The sequence below is a fragment of the Carcharhinus amblyrhynchos genome, chromosome 3 (genome assembly GCF_965287045.1).
Source record: "Carcharhinus amblyrhynchos chromosome 3, sCarAmb.v2.hapA, whole genome shotgun sequence".
In the NCBI taxonomy this organism is placed as follows: domain Eukaryota; kingdom Metazoa; phylum Chordata; class Chondrichthyes; order Carcharhiniformes; family Carcharhinidae; genus Carcharhinus; species Carcharhinus amblyrhynchos.
In genome coordinates, this window is record NC_137326.1 from 39,847,683 (window position 1) to 39,868,502 (window position 20,820).

Genomic DNA, 20,820 nt, shown 5'->3' on the forward strand with positions numbered 1-20,820 from the left:
TAAATGAAATATGTTTGTTTGCATGTGTTGACCAATTCTTACTAATACAATAAAAGGACCAGACATTTATAATGGTGCAGGTTTTGCAATCAGCAAATAGCATTCACTTTTCAGCTCAAATAAAGCTGCCCACAGGATTTAGCAACCTTTGAGCGCATATGCATCCTCTTGATGCCATTTAAATTTGCTGCCATCTTCAGAGGATGTGTTGGGATTATGAACAGAGCAGGCAGCACAGAGATTGATCAACCAGTTAGATTGGCATCCCATGTACCACTCATAGTGACAGCAGCATATATCATAGACAAGATGTGCTGCAACAATTCAACAAGATTCCTTTGACTGCACATCCCAAATTCATAATTTCTACCATTTAGAAGGACAAGGGCATCAGGCTCATGAGCACACCAGCACCTGCAATTATCCCTCCTAGTCACACATCGACTTAGTAATATATCATCTTCCCTTCACTGTTGCTGGATAAAAATCCTGGAGCTTGTAGCAGCATCCCTAATAGCACTGTGGGTGCATCTACAGCACACAGACTACAGTGGTTCAAGAAGACAGCTCACCACTATCTTCTCAAGAACAATTAGGGAAGCTGATGTATTACCATTGACACCTACGTCCATGAGCAAACAACAAACACAAACTGAAAAATTCTGACAGATGGCTAAGATGGGAGTTAAAATCACCAAATGTAAATTAAATTTAATTCAATGTACAGAAAACAAAATAAAATTTGAGGCATAAACTTTAAATATATATATTGTTATTTTCACTAATTTTAAAAAAAATCTACTATACATTTTTAATTTCCTTCCAAGGGAATGAGACTCCAGATTTGTAAAGGGAGTTTTACAGGGCTAGGAAGGTTGTTTATGCGTAATTATCATTTAATATGCAGTTAAATATTCAGATACTCCTGACTAAGCAAGGTTTCTCATTGGTATTTACAGGAAGCATAATGGGTAAATAGTGTAAATGTAGCAAGAGTGAATCCCATTGAGGAGTTGGTAATCACTTATTTGCCGGAATTTTACCAGCAAGGCAAGGCTCACAGAACGGCATTCTCCATGGGTCTGTGGGTGGGATCTTACAAGCCTTGGGCGGGCAAGGCAGTAAAATTCCAGCACCTGTTTTTCTAAACGTTCAGCATCAGGATTCACTTAGATGCCATTGGTTTGCCTAAAGTGCCAAACAAGTGCACCCAAGGCAGCTTTCCCATTGGTGAAGGATGGAAATTGACTTGTTCTTATGCTGAGCCAGATGGCAGGCAAGATATTGAGGGTGAGGCAAGCCTAGTCGGGGCAGCAAACATCTTTACATTGGCTGATCTTTCTTCTGTGAGCTTGAACAGAGCACTTAGACATTTCCTAGGCTGATAAATAATAAAACTGAATATTTCTTGAATAAATTTATGAACAGCATTCAACCATCCCTTTATGGGTCTTAAGGCTTCATGCCAGTTTTATTCTGTACAAATATGGGTGGCACAGTGGCATAGTGGTTAGCATTGCTTCCTCACAGTGCCAGGGACCAGAGTTCAATGCCAGCTTTGGATGACTGTGTGGAGTTTTCACATTCTCCCTGTGTCTGCATGGGTTTCTGCTGGGTACTCCAGTTTCCTCCCATAGCCCAAAGATATGCAGGTTAGGTGGATTGGCCATGCTAAAATGCCCCTTAGTGCCCCAAGATGTGTAGGTTAGGAAGATTAGTGGAGTAAATATGTGGGGTTACGGGTAGGGCTGGGTAGGATGCTCTGTAAGAAAGCCTGAGCTTCTGCACCATAGAGCTTCTATGAAATGTGGTTCATGGGTTGAATTTGCCTCCTCTATGGTATAACAAAAATAATACTGATATATGGCTGGAGATAGATCTGGTGAGAGAAACAAAAATACATGGGGCTGGCTTTAACGCTGGGGTATAAAAGTCAGAGGCAAGACCGCCTTTCCTTAGCCAGCTCCACTCACAACCACTTAATAGCCATTAATTCCAGAACAGAGTCTGAAATCCAACCTCAGAGAGCTGCCAGACAATCAAATGGCCAGCAGTTGTGAAGTTGGTGGCATACTGGTAAAATTACAGGACTAGTAATCCAGAAACCCAGGCTTATGCCCTGGGGACATGGGTTCAAATCCCAGCCAATGCAGCTGATTTGAATTTAAATTAATAAAAATCTGGGATTTAACACTAGTCTCAGTAATGGTGACCTTGGAACCATAGTCAATTGTTGTAAAATTCCATCTAGTCCATTGATGCCCCTTCCTTCAGGAAAGGAAATCTCCTGTCCTTACCTGCAATGGCCTACACGTGACTCCAGATCCACAACAATGTGCTTGACTCTGAAATGGCCTAGCAAGCCACTCAGTTGTATCAAACCACTACAATGTCAAAAAGGATTGACACCCGACCAACAGTTTGCCACTGATTTAGGCACCAGAAATGATAGAGACATACCCAGCCTTTTGGACCCTACAAAGTCCACCTACCTAACATCTGGGGGCTTATGCCAAAATCTGGAGAGCTGTTCAGCGGAATAGTCAAGCAACAGTGTGACATTGTCATGCTTACTTTCCGCAATGGACTTGGGCAAGGGCAGCAGCAGTGTGCGAGGAAGTTGGGAGGCCTGGGTGGATGATAGGCAACAGGAGGGGGACATGCTTGGGGGTGGGAGGTGTCCAATGATGGGCACAATGGATCTGTGGAGAAGGCACCTCCCTACCTTTGGCCAGTGAAAGCTGCCAATCTGCACCCTTAGCATGGGCCTCTCCTGCAATGGGTAAAATACCAGTGGCTCTTTCGACTAGCCCAGAGGCAGGCATGCATGCCTCCCATCACCTCCCCTTCTGCTGGTAGAATTACAATAGGGTTAAGCGGATTGGTGCCAGGAACAGCACCCATTCTGTCGTACTCAGTTTTCTGCACATCTTGCCCCTCATTCCTTCTGTCCGGCCCCTTCGTCCCCCACACCATGTACAGAAAATGAGACAAAGTGAAGCAAAGAGATAGGCATCCTTATGTGGGGATCAGATGCGAACATTTCAAAGGCTTGCCCATGTTTTATTGTGTTCAAAGAAAGCCATCTGTACTGCTTGAACTTTGGTGTAGGCAGCAATTTGTTAGCTGGCCAACAATTTGTATTCCAAACAATCCTCATTCTGATTTAGCAGCAGCTGAAAACTCCTGCATCATATTGCAGTTACTAAATTGGACCAGGCTTTAGTTTTCTATCTTACTGTGCCATCTTGGTAACTTTACCAAGTAACTGTTTGGCTATATATCCAATTCACATATTTGTGCACTATCAAATACATATTCACATTTATTTTCGAATGGCCCCACCATGTGCAGCATTCTCTCTGTAAACTGGAAATTGAATTGATGTAAAATGAACAGGTTTTTTGGTGCAGGAGTCATGTTCTGAGATCTGTCTGAGCCCATTCAGATTAAGGAATGCCAATCTGAGCAATGTTCCTCAGGCACCTGTGTGTGGCAGGAGGGCAAGGCAGTGTTGTGAGCAGGTAAAATGGGCCAACCACTTGCTCTTTATAAAGGCAGGCTGTATCTTAAAGGGAAGCTACCAAAAGATTGCTGCAATGTTTGTTAATGTTAAGGAGAGAGAGAGAGACATCATGGGTCAATAGCAGGAGTGGGGAGGTAATGGCCAGTAGGCCGGAAGGACAATGCTCAGAAGGCAGTGGGAACAACTGGCCAGGAAGGACAATTTGGAGTGTGGACTTGAGGACTGAATGACCTCACATCGGGGTCAAGGTCAGTTAATGCATCTTCATACCTGCCACACTACCAACTTCTTATGTTACATAATGCGCCACGCTCCCATCACTCACCCAGCATCACTCCCTAGCACTCAGCATTCATGCTCTTTGCCCTTGCACAGGCTACACGCCCCAAAACCCACCTCTCCCTTCCTTTACATAGCTCCTGCTATTCAGCAGCACTTCACACAAACACCGTGCTACACAACCACTGACATCCCTCCTTCTCTCTTGCAGGAGATGGTAGCACACAATAGAAGGAAGCTGAGCAGAACTGGTGGGAGACAAAGACCTGTGTATCTCCTGAGCCATGTGAAGGAGATGGCTCTCAGCATCATGGGGTCAGGAGACCCTGGGGCCAGTGACAACCATCATCGTTGAAAGCATTGAGGATGATGGTATGTTCCTTCCTTACGTCTCTTCTCAATCCCAACTCACCCTCATCCTGCTACCTAGCATGATGAGCAAGTTGATGATGTTGTGACCCTGGACCTCTTGCTTCCTACCCATACACTCCCACCCTCCCCCTTTCCTGCACTCATCCTTAAGAGTTCCTGTTTTCAGATAAACAAGAACTGCTGCCTGCCCAACCTCAGGCACTCCAATAAGAGAGGAAGTATCAATGCAGTGCTGATGAAGAGACCTCATTGTTTGATCTGACATTCACAGACATCAACTCAGATACTGGCACTCCATATAACTTGGAGACTGGTATAAATTTTGAATCAGTACACTTCTTTTTAGGGAGGAGTTGTAGATCTGTTATCAGCAGGGGTTGAAATCAACGTTACAAGGTGAGTTACTGGACATGAGCAAGCTGCAGCAGGCTAGCGCTAAAGGATATTTCATTTAGCATCTCACTTAAGGGCAAGGTGTGAACAAATACTGCTGCAGAGGACTCTGATGAGGAGCTCAATCTGGCAGTATACAGGACATCTGAATCGATGTGAGGACTGAGGTGTTGGGTACATTGGCTGCCCTGTTAAACAGCCTTGTGGCTCTGTCAAGGGATTTGGAGGAGTCTGGCTCCAACTTGGCAGAGGACTGAGCAGAGCTTGCCCTTCCCATTGTACCTGCTCCAACCCACTGCTGCAGACACAGTGACATACCTGTTTTGGGACCTTTTTCTCAGCCTCTTGGGGATGGCTTTGGAGGCAATGGAAAAGCAGCAGAAAATTCCACTGGAATGACTCATTGATATGACCCACCCTGTGAGCAAGTGACTGAGGGGCCATCTATTACTGGAATCTACAACCTGCTCAACAGAGGCAATACGGAATTAAGATAATTAAAGTCTCATTCAAGGGCTATTGTCTGAGACTGATATAAGTTTGCCTACATCATATTTCATCAGAAGCCCAGCAGTGCTTCAGGGGTGGCTTCTGAGCAGAAGGGTAGAGGCAAACAGAGGCTGTTGTAAATGTTGGTATTAGGAAATGTAGGGCTTGAAGGGGTGCAAATTGTAGCTAAATGCATTTTTGTGGATGATCCTCACAGTTCTGGACTTTGGTTGTCATTGCAACCATTACTCTCTGGACTTTCCAAGAGTGTCTCCATTTTGAGGTGGCATCCAAGTCTCCAGTTCTTCAGCAGTGCTCATTCAGACCCTCCCAATAGCCAACCTGCAACCCTGTTCTGTCTGCCATCCTTAATTAGACACCAACCACAGTATCCGGCAGTAAACTTGCGTTGGCGAGCACATTACTATGAAGCGCAAGCTTGGGACCCACAAATGTTCTTGACACCCAGAGGAAAATTCTGATCATTTTATGCACAGGTCAACTATCTGCTGCCACCCACCAACTACTCCCACTCTTTCATTGTGATGATGAGGCATTACTTCCTGTCAAATTCAGCAGAAACACCCCTGGATACTTCCAGATCCAGTGCAAATGGAAAAATGCCAATAATTACCTTGCCTGCACAATGACTGGCAATTTAAATAACATTACTGCAGGGTCCCTCTTGCTGTTTCATGCTTCTTCTCTCCTCTTGACAAAATTACGCGGACACTATCTGGACAGTTATTGCACAATTTTTCAACACTGGCACCTCATCAGCCTGTTGAGCCATTTGAGATCAGGATAGCACTGATCCCACAACTGGCGTGTGCAGGGTCACATCAGGCCTATCCTCAAGAAAAGCCATGTGGGCCATTCAGGGAGCAGCCAAAGCCACAAAGGCAACAAGTAAAGTAGTGGATGGCCTCCGCTACACCACGATAAACAGTATGCCAAGCATACTAAATGCGGATTCAATTCATTTTCATACCTCTGCAAGTTATGAACTACAGCTGCAACGTCATTGTAATTAGGGGTGAAACCTTTCAAAATGTTTCAGTCCATTAATAACCTCTTAAAAAGGAACTGAATGTAATAAAGCAGTTTGCTATCATCAACTCAGATCATGGAGCCTATTATTAAGTGCTGCAGTTCACTTTATGATATTGATACAGGAATGGGATTTAGAATGATGCATACAAGACTATTGTGATCTGTTGTTTAGAATTATGGCAGGTATATCAAGTAGCAAATGATAAGTAAAAACAGAAAATAGGTAATTGCTGGCGGTCACACAGGGTAGTTAGCTATAGGGCACATAAAATATTGATTCATCATATTTTATTTTTGTTTTTACAAAATTTGTCATGCTGTTATTGCTCCTTTAATTTGTAGTATTTTTTGCCAATAAAGCTGTGCTCCAGTTAATGTTACAGTGTTTGGAGTGCAGAATGGAAATGACAAGACTGTTTGCATCTTCATAATAAGCACAATGTTCATTGTTGTATAAAATCATACTCTATCAGTTTGTTTATCACAATGTTGAAAAGGCCCTGCATATTTCCCTGCAACATAAGGTCAGAAGAGGATGTTTTCATTTGATTTGATTTATTGCTGTCACATGTATTAACATACAGGAAAAAGTATTGTTCCTTACACACTATACAGACAAAGCTTACCGTACATAGAGAAGAAAAGGAGAGGGTGCGGAATGTAGTGTTACAGTCATAGCTAGAGTGTAGAGAAAAATCAGCTTAGTATAAAGTAGATCCATTCAAATGTCTGATGGCAGCAGGGAAGAAGCTTTTCATAAGTTGGTTGGTACATGATCTCAGACTTTTGCATCTTTTCCCTGACGGAAGAAGGAGGAAGCGAGTATGCCTGGGGTGCATAGGTCCTTGGTTATGCTGACTGCTTTTCAGAGGCAGCAGGGAGTGTCAACAGAGTCAATAGATAGGGGGCTGGTTTGTGAGATGGACTGGGCTTCATTTACAACCCTTTGTAGTTTCTTATGGTCTTGGACAGAGCAGGAGCCATAACAAACTGATTCAATAAAAAAAATGCTTTTTATAATGATTGCATAGAATGCATAATTGTTACTGAAGATACCGGAACAGTCTATACCCACATGAAGCAAGACCTGGACAATATTCATCCTTGGACTGATAAATGACAAGCAACATTCATGCCACACAAGTGCCAAGCAATGGCAATCCCAAGAGAGAAGCTCACTATCTCTTCTTAATTTACAATGGTATAACCATCACTGAATCCTCTACAATCAACATCGTGGAGGTTACTGTTGACTAAAAATCTTAACCAAACCAGCCATATAAATACTGTGGTTACAAGAGCACATCAGAGGCTCTGTTTCTGTACTGAACAATTTACTTCCTGACTCCCGTAAGCCTGTACATCATCTAGAAGGCACAGATCAGGAATGTGATGGAATACTTTCCACTTACCTAGATGACAACAGCTCCAACACTCAAGAAGCTCAACCATTTAGGATAAAGCAGCCCACTTGATCAGCACCCAAGCTCCCACATTAGCATTCATTCCTTCCACTACCACTACACAATAGCAGCAATGTGCGCAATCCACAAGATGCACAACAGCAACTCACCAAAGCTCCTTGGTTAGCATCTTCCAAACATGACCTCTACTTCCTAAATGACAAAGGCAGCAGGTGCATGACAATTCTGTTACCTCCAAGTTTTCCTCAATAGCATACTTTATCCTGACTTGAAAAAATATCATTGTGGCATTGTTGTCCCTTAGTCAAAATAATGGAACTGCCTCCCTGTAACAGCACTGTGGGTGTACCTCTCAAGGGCAATTAAGCATGGATACTAAATGTTGACTAAGCCAGCAACACGCACATTGCATAACAATGAACAAAAGAAAATAGCAAATCACTTTAAGCTTGCCTCTGTATCAAGGCAAGTCTTACTCTGCCAACCATAAGGATCTTAACTGAAATGAGGTTGGTGAACATAAGCGCATCGGACAAATCTGCCCCTGATTCAGTGTAAAGAAACACAATCTCATTCTGAATGGTTATAAGGATGGCTGGCTTGGGAAATAGTCTTCCAAAAAAACATTAAAACAAAAGACATCTGCTCTGTTTTCTTAGTTTGATTTGAATAGTTCAGTGTCAAATAGTGAAAGCTAGTATGTAAAAAGCTTTTATTTGGTTATTTCTTATTCTCAACCATTTTTACCTTTGACAAGTTATTATTTGCAAAACCTAGGACTTTGAGACATCCCAAATAAGTCAAAGAGTTAATAAGATTTTATGATTATAAATTATTTACAAATCTTTGATACAATTGTCTATTATTTGCAGTACTTTATCCACAATGAATAGTTAGTATTTATTATTCAAAAGTTGCAGTGAAATGAGTTTACATCATGCTGTGTGATAGTAATTGCAATCACAATGGCTGGCTGGAAACTTTCTAGAAGTGGTTCACTAACGTAGAGCTAAACTATACCATGGTCTTGGGGACCCTGACATTGGGGCCTAAATCTGGTCCCCAAGCCTGTGCCTACCAGCAGCAGGACTGGCTCCAACACTGTATTGCAGACAGCCCCCTAAATGGCTGCTTGCATCTCTATAGCTTAATTAGGAATTGTGAGCAGGCACCTCAAAGCTACTGGGCCAAATAAAGGACCAGCAACTCTGAAGTCTTGGCTATACCACCAGCAGAGAGATAGGTCGCTCTAAGTCAGGCAGGCAACCTCAAGTTATTGACTAATCAGTAAATTAAAAGATAAAAAATTCAGGTGATCAGTAGCCAGAGGGAGAATCCTACCAAGGATGTTGTTGGGGCCACAAGGAATCCAACTCCATTAAGCTGGTGAGTGCCTCAATTAGTGGTGGTTTGCCATTGACAAAATGTAGACAGCTCCTTAAATGGTCCTTCATCAGGCCATTAAATATGCAAATCTGCATCCAGTGGGAAATTCTGCCAATTGCAGGACTGCATTAGGGTGTCTTGGCTCCCTTTATTTTACCAGATCTCCCACCCACCAGCCTGCTGCTAGGGCCGTTATAATTCTGCCTGTAACTTTATTGAATGAGTGTCAGAGACACCATTCTCCCCCTCACATGGGACTTCTGCCACATTCCCAGCAAAGTTAGCACTGGAATGGGAGCAGCTTCAAGGGACTTCCCGACCATCAGTACCTTAGCATAGAGTTCTTTTGTCTGCTACTTAATAAAAGATTGTATATTTTGCAAGTAAGTTAGTTCTTTCATTTGAATAGGAGGCAGAGGAATATTATACTATTACTCATTGTCAGACAATGCAGCCTCAAGCATAACTTTAAGTGACATACCAACTACCTGAATAGTAATAATTTCAGCAACACAACAATACAATTTTTAGTTTTCTCAACATACCTCAGACCAGGATTTCTCACTAGCCCGTGGGGTTAATTTTCAACTTACCAGCATTGCTGCTCAGATGCCTGTTATAGAAACAGCCCAATTTCTCTTTCTATTGATTTGAATGGAAAGGGAGATCAGGTGGTTTTATAATGGCCACCCGACCCATATTACCAGTCTTATGTTTCAGTGGTAAGTTGAAGATTATCCCTCGTGTATTCCATAAGTTTATTTTGGTAATCAATATCAGAAGTGTAGAGAAATGAAAGCAAGCATGCATACTGTAAAAGCTAAAATCATATATGATGCACAAAGGGTTAAGAAAGCTTTCATTGACAAAGATCTGCTCAACACAATAAAAATGCTAGCTGTCAAGCACATATTAATAGAAAAAGGACATTTCTGGAAAGCTCTAAATTCATTTAAAATCAGCCCATTAACATGTGACACACAATATTTTTCTAAGTGCAACTCAATTTCTAGATTGCAATGAATTTAAACTGACTAATGTTTTCATCTATATTGAGTAAAATAAATAATTGTATTTACCTTAATAGAAAGCTCATGTTTTTTTTTCTATTTAATTATTTAGATCCATCCGAGAACCTAAAACCCAGACTCCGGACTATTCTCAATGATGGAAGACAGCCATTATGAAGGACAGTTAGTTGAAACACTGCAGTCATATCAGAACTTACAATATAAAGTGTAGTACCATCTGAAGCATTCCTGGACCAGCCAGATTTGGTACTTGTTCACTGACTGATCTTCACTCTTACTGCTGATGGTACATAGACAATGTAAAATCTACTGTTCTTCTTCAGTGAGAAACTACAAGATCAAATATCCAATGGTCACAGATATTGATCTTTCACTCTGGAGTTCCACACTACGAAACAATTTTTACATCTATCATTAATGGTCTCTCTCTGATCTGCCATTGTTGTGGCATTATACACTCAAAAATACAAGTTGCCATGGAGTTGATACAGTTCCTCTCTTCAGCGGGTATATGTTGCTGACTGAATATATTAAATTCTGTTTCAAAAGATGTATCACAGAGAAGCAAGCTGAAAAAGGAAACAACATCCAACGCACTTGGAAAACAAATGCTTTATTTCTATAGAGATGTGGTTCGATTCTGCAATCAATTACAGCTATTTACATAACTCCCATATGGTTCAGTTCCATCAAGCACTAATAGCATGCTGGCTTTGCTCAATATACCCTGTCTGACCAATGTACAACAGTATGAATAACTACACAAAAATCACTTCTGGAATTCACATGGGATGTTACAAAGAACCTGTTCCAGCTTTTCCAGATATAGAGCAGCAGGGTTATAACCAAAAGATACTGATGTGCATTGACAGTACCAGTTACTTTGCGTGGTCATTGTAATCCATGGATTTCTCTCTTTGTATTCAAGGGAGCTGTACATATGTCTGATTACTTTGTATTATTAGTATGGTCTACAGTAAATTAAACTGTTTACTCTTACGGTGGTTGCTCATTTTTACTGGGAGATTAAAAAAGTAATTATCCTAAACTTGAAGCTTGAATGTGCAATAAATGATACACTACTCACTGAATCACATCAAAGGGAGTCAATCTACATCGGACCAACTTGGGCATGATTGAAGTGATTCAAGTGGGGAGAGCTGACGGTGCTTTATTCACCCAATACATTCATCATCCAGAGTTATTTAGCTTAATAGAAAGGTGACGTCCTGTGTGACATTTGTATTGCGAAGCATCAGAAAGCATACTTGCTGAAACAGTATCCTTTCACAGTGATAAGAATTTCCATAGCATTCTAGAAAAGTTAAATTCTTTTCATGCCCTTCAAGAGAATTTTTTTTTAGTTGAATGTTTGACATCGTACTTATTAGAGTACAAGAAGACCTATGCCACATCCTAGGCATTTGCTTCTTCCATCTATTAAATATTGAGTTCTTAAATTCAATTGAAGTTAACTGACACTTAATTGAAAACACTTGCAGTACTTGCTGCTCCTGTAGGGGGAGCAATAACAAGCATTTCAATGTTTGATATGTGACGTTGTGTGACATATGATAACTGGTATTTTATAGTAAAGGAACAATCATCCCACTATTGCATAATTGGGCCACCAGATTCTCACAAGTTGCTCAGAATGCTTTCTGAATTTTTTTCATCCATAATTTTTCTCAGTAATAGAAATTTCTAGTGTCCGGAATAAATGATTAATAAAATACATGTATCACAATAGCATGATTACATTTATTCATTGAATTGTCTTTTATGTCTTTTGATGACTTTATTAAAATTTTGACTTGAGGGTCTCTGCCTCTCCCAAAAGCCTGGGTTTGAACTCAATATTTTTGCGCACACTTATCACTCTGAATTGTCCAGTGTGGACATGCAGTGTGCCTAATTTTCAGGCTACATCACCAGCATTCAGTTAGTTATGCTGATGGAATATCTTTAAATTCAGGCATTACTTTAAAAGAACACAATCCAAATATATAAAACACAAAAAAGCTGTGTGAGTGTGTTCGAGAATGAAAGAGGCACAAAAAACACAAGGAATGCAGTTGGTGATACTTTCCCTTCTAACCAAATGCTAAACATAGCCAGACCATAATGTGTTCCCTAAAAGTAAAGGACAGAAAGAGATTGGGAGAAACACAAAGAGGTTGAATCAGAAGCAGAAGAGACTTTTTTAGTGCCTTTTTGACCAATAGCTTTTCTTCAAATAAATTTGAGATAACATGAGATTAACTTATAATTTATAATTCAAAAAAATGATACAATTGCCTGTGAGAGAGAAAACAAATACCAGTGTTCTGTTTGCACACATGTTGTAACTTTGCTTTGAGTTCTTTAAACCTTAAGAGGTGTGTTAATCAAAAAGAGGGAGAGAAAAGAGAGACTGGAATCAGAGAGTTAACATGGATTTAATGAGCCAAACAGCCTCCTTCATTGCAGTGATGACAGGGTCTGCACCCAGCATCATCCCATTTGATTAAATCCCCTTCCTATCTCTAGAAATGCCAAAAGAAATGTTCTGCCTTTAGACTCATAACAGCATGGAAGAGAGTCGTGGATCTGAGACAGATTGGAGTCAAAATGAGTCTGAGGGAGAGAAAGCGGCTGAAATCAGAGATGGATGTGAGGAAGATGGACAAATCAGAAAGAGGTGGATTTGAGAGAAAGCTAAACTGGAGTCAATAGAAGAGTCAGAGAGGGAGGAATTGATCAGAGAAGTGGGTGCGTGAGGGTGACAGGGGAGAGAGGTGAAAGAAAAATTATTTTGTTTATCTGATGTTGCTTTGATTTTTAATTAAAAAGTGGATTTTGAAGCTAACTAGTCATTCACACCTGTGCTTTGTTGACAGAACTGTTCGCTACTCATCACATATATCTGTGAGATTCTAATTTATCTGAGACTGAGAGGGAGAGAGAGAGAAACACAAAGGGTTGTTTTTGCTTCCTTACTCTGATTTGACTTCTTTCTTATAATTTTGCCAACAGAACTGAACCTCTTTGAGGTAAACAAGGAGGAACGAAAGGGAGGAAGAAAACTAGGTGAGGATAAAGGGGCCATTGTCCTGTCCTCTGACCTCTACCTTTCTCCCACCTGCTCAGGCAGAGTGACTATGGAATCTCTAAGTGATGATGCAGACTTGATGTGCATCCACATAATTTCAGCTGTATTTAAAGGGATGAAAACTGACTGTGTTCAGGATGGAGAGAGCAAAAGCTGAATCTAGGTATAACGATGCCTCACTGGAATTCACTGGAATTATTTCAGGATGTAACTGGGGGAGAAGTTTAAGTTTATTTATTAGTGATACAAATAGGCTTACGTTAACACTGCAATGAAATTACTGTGAAGAATCCAGCTGCCCTCACCAAGATGGCATTGTTGGAGATGGGCAACAGCAGAATCATGCCCATGTCTAAGATGCAATATAGCAAGCAGTCTCTTGATCTAACGAGATCAGGAAAAGTGAGTACATTTGCTGATTTAAGTACACCATCTGCCTCATACACTGCCCCTTTCCATTCTCTCTTGCTTATTACTTGCCATCACATCACTTCTCACCCACACACAACTTACAGCCACCTTCAGTTTCTTTGCACTTTACCACCTCCCAATTTATCCATCCACCACTAACATTCACCCCAATCCTTATTCAATTAAATGCATGTGTCTCAGTCGCTCCCTCCAAATGCATTGCATCCATCAGGTAAATATCTCACCTTTACTCTTGTCCCTTGTAGGAGAAGAGAGTGCAAAATACAAAGGAAATGGACAGGGATGGAGTTTGACAGCCACTAATATTGTAGTTCCCAGTTCCAGAGGACAACCTGCTGATACACATGCTACATCTCTCAGTCAGAGACCGAGAAAGGGAGCTCACAAAACCTGGTGGCTAGTTGCAAATATCTCTAATGCACAAATGCTCATATCATTTCAATGACCGAACCATGAGTATGGTGATAACATTATGACTTTGCCCGGACAAATCATATCCCTTTGTTTTGTCTTCCAGGGACGTCACGGCAGGACATTCCTGAGAATAATTCTTCACAGGGCCTCAAACACCATCACAGAATTTATAGCCATGCACCATGCCTCACAGCACCAGGGACCTAGGTTCAACTCTAGCCTTGGGTGGCTGTGTGGAGTTTGCACATTCTCCCTGTGTCTTTGTGAGTTTCCTGCAGGTGCTCCGGTTTCTTCACACAGTCCAAAAATGGGCAGGTTTAGGTGGATTGGCTATGCTAGATTGCCCCTTTAGTGTCCAAAAATATGTAGGTTGGATAGCCATGGTAAATGTGCAGGGTTACGGGGATAGGGCAGAGAAGAGGGCCTGGGGAAGACACTTTCAGAGAGTTGGTGCAGTTTTGATGGGCCGAATAAGGAACAAAGAATGAAGAACAACACAGCACAGGAAACAGGCCCTTTGGCCCAATAAAGCCCGCACCACCATTTTAACATTGTGAGTGCCCTCTTCTACCTATGACCTTTATCTAGGCCTATTGGACTCCTCTGCAGTATAGGGATTCTATGATTCTGTTCTATCTCTCTACTAGAACAAATACACAATTCACCGGGTTCAACTAGAGAGTTGGTTGTATTTTCACCTGGTAATTCACACCTCATGCACAGATATGGGTGGCGGAGACAATGGTGGAGAATTTACAGCAGGGCTGGGGAGTAAGAGTGGGATGCACAAGATATAAAACATCAGGGCCTGTGGTCTAGCAGATTGCAGGCTAACAATACTGATGATGGTCAAAGAGAAAAGCAGAAAATCCCACCAGGGGATTGCCATGTGTTTGTCAGCAGACAATGAAGGATTCAGTGGAAGATTCACGTGCCAGGCAGCTCACAGACGAGGGTTGACAATGATGAGGGGATCACATGTTGGGCAGGGGTAGAACAACAATGGAATTCACATGTTGGAGCGCTGTGGCTGGTGTGCTAGTGACAGGGTCATGTGTAAAGCCCCTCACAGGCAACAGTTTGACATTTGGCTGACGCTACACGTTGGGCAGGATGAGGCCTGGGGTCTGCTGGAGTTTGAGGGAGGGGAGGCAGCCATAACGGGTAAAGAGCAATGGAGCTGGCATTGGAAGAGATGGTAGGAATCAGACAATCAATCAGTCATCCGAACAGTACTGAAACGTGTGAACATATTCACAGTTCAGCCACTCCCAGGACTGGGCCAGAATGACAGTAGTTTCTATCTAGTAATGGCTGAAGCTGGTGTTAAAGGTGAGAAAGGATTAGTGAGCCTCCCACTCCATCCACAGCCCCATGCCAGTTCAAAGACCCCCTCTCTCCAGGAGCTCTATGTTAAATCCCACCCACTTTCAGCATTGCACAGACAAAGCTGCTGCTAAGCCAGGGAGCCATTTTTCTCTCATGATGCTTCAGCTGGAGACTAAAGATCCCAAGACCCCTGCTTGAAGAACATTTCCAATGTGTAATAACCAACATCACTCCCTCCAGACTAATATCATTGCTCACTTTCCCCTTCACCCACCCTCAATAACTAACTGGGATATATAGGTCCCCAAATTAGGAGAAACGCCAAGACCTGTTTTTCTCTCCCAGGCCCTGATGGAGACTGTAGGGAGGTGGTTGTTGTGGTGGCAAAGGGTAAGAGTGGCATTCCTATTCAAGCTCTAGGCAGTTATCCACAGAGGACAAAGTCAGGGCCTTATTGTTGAAAAGGAGAATGCTAAAGATCCAAAAGCAACTTAGCAAATTACTAAAATATATGCCAGGTGCACTGTAAGCGAGGGTCCGGGTGAATCAGGGAGGAGTGGCGAGTTGATGGGACGGTGTGTGTGTGTGTGTTTGTGTGTGTGTGTGTGTGTGTGTGTGTGGATAAGACCAATGCAATTGCTGGTGGATTTGTGTTACAGCAAATTGCAAGACTGCCTGCTATGGAGAGAGCGTCTGTCTCCATGGATCTCCATGGTGGCATGGTGGCAAAGTGGTAGGGCGGCATGGTGGCCCATGATTAGCACTGTTACCTCACAGCGCCAGGAACCGGGGTTCAGTTTCAGCCTGAGGTGACTGTGTGGAATTTGCATGTCCTCCCCGTGTCTGTATGGGTTTCCTCAGGGTGCTCCAGCCATGCCAGGAGCAGGGGGGGTTTGTTTGATTGGGAACGAGAGTGCTGCTTACCAACACCCTCTAATCAAGCTCCAAGCAGGAAGGATGAAGAGCAGCCAGTTCTCCGACTGAAGGGCAAGACTCCCATCATACTCAACAAATTCCCCTCCTTGTTTGTGAACTATGGCATGTTAATGGTGTTCATTGTGCTGTGCTCCAGCAGCGTATTGAGAAAGTATTGGTGCTGGATCAAGAGAAGGATGATGATGAAAGAGACTAGGAGTTGGGGTTCCACTCTATGTGTTCCATGGCCCATTGCCTTCTCTCCTTCAGCCTAAAAACATGCTACCAAGGGCCCGATTTCACCATTTTCATTCTAAGTGCTGAATCTGGGCGTAATTCAGATCCAACTTGGAAATCTGCTTTCAGGCAACCCCATACACACTTGGCTGAAATAAATTCTGAATTGTGCTGTGGGTGGGGCTTACCGCACCTGAAATGCTGCAGCTCCGATTGGAGCTTTGAACTATGCATGCGCAGTGAATAAAAAATTGAAAAACACACCCTTGCGGCCCGGGAGTAAAAAGCGGGAGTGATGCCTGCCACAGACATCGCCCCACCCCCCACAACGTAACTGCCCCTTTATGCACACGCCCCCCCAATTACCAAGACCAATCACGACTCTCTGCCGCCCTTCCCCCCACTGATCACCCGCTGAGTGGAAATGGTCCCCCTTTCCTCCCCACCGATCACCCACAGAGTGGCAGCAGTTCCCTCTGCCCCGACCAGAGATCTAACTTGCCTCCCTCCCCCACCCATCCACCACCAGAGAAAGATTGGGCCTCCCTCCTCACTCCCCCTGCCAGCAAACCACCTAGCCTCTGTCCCCCCCCCCTCCTCCAGAGATACATCTGACACGCCTCCCTCCTCCCTCCCTCCCTCCCCCACCAGAGACTGACCGGGCCTCCCTCCACCCACCCCCTAACCAGAGAATGATCTGGCTCCATTCTCCCACTCCCACCAGAGAATGATCGGGCCTCCTCCACCCACCCTGCTACCAGAGAATGATCGGGCCTCCTCCACCCACCCCCTAACCAGAGAACGATCTGGCTCCATTCTCCCACTCCCACCAGAGAATGATCGGGCCTCCTCCACCCACCCCCTAACCAGAGAACGATCTGGCTCCATTCTCCCTCCCCCACCAGAGACTGACCGGGCCTCCCTCCACCCCCCCCCAACCAGAGAATGATCTGGCTCCATTCTCCCACTCCCACCAGAGAATGATCGGGCCTCCTCCACCCACCCCGCTACCAGAGAATGATCGGGCCTCCTTCCTCCCTCCCCCCACCAGAGAATGATCTGCATGCAAATACATTTAAATCGCCATTGCGCCCTTTCCAGGTGCAGTTTGGATCACAGCCATTTTTGAGTCTTGATAAAGTGGGCATTTGCGTGGATGCTGGCGCGGATTGCACTAATCACCTCAAGCCTGACTTTATCAAGTTTTTCCTCCAGAAAATGGGCGCAACATAATGGTAAAATTGGGCCCCATGTCTCCAATGGCCAAGTCTGTTGCTGCACAAAGGCAGGCAGAACAGTCATTACGGGGGGCGTTCAGCAATTCCAAAACCCAGAGGGCTTAGGCCTAGTGTATCTCAACACTCAGTGCAGGGATCTGAACAATCTGCCTCCACCTTGGCTAAAGCAACACAAATCCAGCATGTAGAAATTGGGAGAAATACATTGTGAAGAATTTGTAATGCACGAAGAAGTTTCTCTTTTTAATAATGTCACATAAAATTTAATGATTCATACCATGTCTAGATCTTTCCCACTATTGTGACCCGAGGGCCAACTCGCCCTTTCATTTGTTTTATGATGAATGTCAATATGTGCCAAAACACATTGGGTAGATGTGTGATGCATGGATGAACACTTGAAGAGCATTTTAATGCAAAGGAGGGGGTAGGTGTGATGATGCTCGTGGGAGCAGCCTGCATGTATTCATTTCTTACATTTCACACTTGGACATTTGCAATATTGAAGTGTCTGAGAAAAGAATGTTAGCAGCTCGGCTGATGCTAGGTATCCCATCTCCTTTCTTCCTCACCCATTTAACAGTCTCTGCACTCAAGAATGGGTGATGAGCCTTTGGTCCTCCATCTGATATTATCCCTAAGGCACAATGTTGTGCAGGACACATCACCTCTATTCTAGACATACTGGGTCATATATCCAGATCTAGTTAGGCATCTTCAACTTTTCAATGACTTGCTCAATGGCTTACCTACTGGTCACGTTATAATGATCCTGCATTTCATCAGTGGAATTCCACACAGATAGTATGAACTAAGTTTGAAGTGAACATCCTTAGCTCCTATGAGACAGCCCTTAGGTCTGCATCCTGGAATGAAAAGGTTTGAGCTATTGGATTGCTGAATTATAGAAGCGTAAGAACGGCACAGTAGCATAGTGGTTAGCACTGCTGCCTCACAGCTCCAGCCACCTGGGTTCAATTCCTGGCTTGGGTCACTGTCTGTGTGGAATTTGCACATTCTCCTCGTGTCTGCATGGGTTTCCTCCAGGTGGTCTGGTTTCCTCCCACAGTCCAAAGATGTGCAGGTTAGATTGATTGGCCATGCTCAAAATTGCCCCTTAGTGTACTGAGATGCATAGGTTGGAGGGATTAGTGGATAAATATATAGGCATATGGGGTAGGGCCTGGGTGGGATTGTGGTTGGTGCAGACTTGATGGGCTGAATGGCCTCTTTCTGCACTGTAGGGTTTCAATGATTTCTATGAAGAACGTAAAAATAGGAGCACGTGTAGGTGATTCAGCCCCTTGAACCTACTCTACTGTTCAGTAATATCGTGCATAATCTGATTGTGTCCTCAATGCTCTTGCCATTTCTCTGTTAGTTCCCCATAACTTTACACTTCCACATAATTCAAAAATCTGTCTCTTGAGGTCTTATTTATTGACTCAGTCTCGGATACTCTCGGAGGTAGAAAATTCCTTAGATCACAATCCTCTGAGAGAAGAAATTATTCCTCATCTCCATCTTAAGTGGGAGACCCCTTATTCTGAAATGATGTCCCCAATTCAAGATTCCCCAACAAGAGGACACATCCTCACAGCAGCTATCCTATCAAATCCTCTCAGAATCTTATATGGTTCAATAAAAATTGCCTCTTAATCTTCTAATCCCCAATAAGTATAGTTCAACTTACTCAACCTTACCTCATAAGACAACCCTTTCATCCCAGGAATCAATCTTGTGAAACTTCTCTGAACTGTCTCTAATACAAGTATATCCCTCCTTAAATTAGGAGGTAAAACTATTCACTCTACTCAGTCATGGCCACACCAGTGTCTGTACTATTGCAGTAAGACATTATCAGTTTTTTAATAATCCATTCCCTTTGCAATAATGACTAGCATTCCATTTGCCTTCCTAATTAGTTGTTGTATCTACATTCTAATTTATTGTGTTTCATATATGAGGGCACCAAGATCTCTCTGTACAGTAGCATTCTGAAGTATTTGTCCAACTAAATAATATTTTGTTTTCCTGTTCTTCATAACAAAATGCATAACATTTTTTTCCCACATAATACTCCTTCTACCAAATTTTTGTCTGCTTACTCAACCCATCAATATCCCTTTACAGACTCAATGTGTCTGTTTCCCTGCTTGCCCGCCCACCTATAGTTGTGTCATCAGCAAATTTGGTTAGAAGATACTCAGTACTTCATCCATGTTATAACTGGTTGTAGTTGAGATCCCACCACTGATCCCTGTGACAATCCTCCAGTTCCAATTTACCAACCAAAAATTATTAATTTATCCCAACTCTGTTTTCCTTGAATTAGCTGATAAAGTGATCCTGTATCCATGTTAGTATATTACCCCCCAAGCACTTGCCTTATGCATTAACCATTTGTGTGCCACCTTATCAAATACCTTTTGGAAATCCAAATATACCATGTCTAGTAGTTTCCCTTTATCCATCTTCAAAGAGCTTTATTAACTTTGTCAACTGCTTTCATAAATCCATCTTGACTTATTTTGATTGTATTATGATTTCCTGAATGGCCTGTTACACCTTCCAGCATTTTCTCATTGATAGATGTTAATATAAATGGCTTATAGTTCCTGCTTTCTGTCTCCCACCTTACTTGAATTTGTGGTTTTCTAATCCACTGGAGCTTTTCTAGAATCTGGGAAATTTTTGAAGGTTACAATGCATTCACTATCTCTACAGTCACTTCTTATAAGTCCTGAGGTCTTGTTAGACTTTAGTCCCATATGTTTGCCTATTACTTTTTCTCAAGTGATTGTTTTCAGTCCTAACTCTCCCTTTTGTCCCTGTGTTTTCTACTATTATTGGAATACGTTTAGTGTATTCTACCATGAAGGCAGATACAAAATAGCTGTTTCTGCCATTTCTTTATTTCTATTATTAATTCCCCAGTCTTGTCCTCACAGGAACCATTACTTTAGCTATCATCTTCCTTTTTATACACTTGCAGAAGTTTTTACTGCCCTGATATTACTCGTGAGAGGCTGGCCTAATATTATTGGTTGGGTCTCATTATAATTCTGTTGGTGACTTGCGCAAACATTTCACATAGACCACCAATCAAAATAACCCAACCATGAAGTCCAACCATGAAGTCCAGCATTCTAGATAAATCGAGGGGAAGGGTGGTGGGGATAAACAATCCCAGAGAAGGGCTGAGGAGAAC

General features: G+C 42.7%; 1 protein-coding gene across 2 annotated transcripts in view; it reads left to right on the plus strand.

Moving 5' to 3' along the window:
- Positions 1-11,574, plus strand: part of tafa1b (TAFA chemokine like family member 1b) — a 526,417-nt gene extending 514,843 nt beyond the window's left edge. Inside the window, exons 5-6 of one of the 2 annotated variants that reach the window (XM_080186315.1) lie at positions 4,017-4,177; positions 10,045-11,574. In XM_080186315.1, the coding sequence (XP_080042441.1) occupies positions 4,017-4,160 (144 nt within the window). In that variant the 3' untranslated portion in view covers positions 4,161-4,177; positions 10,045-11,574. The remainder of the gene's footprint in view (positions 1-4,016; positions 4,178-10,044) is intronic. The other variant, XM_080186317.1, reaches the window with a different exon arrangement.
- Positions 11,575-20,820: the final 9,246 nt, after the last annotated feature.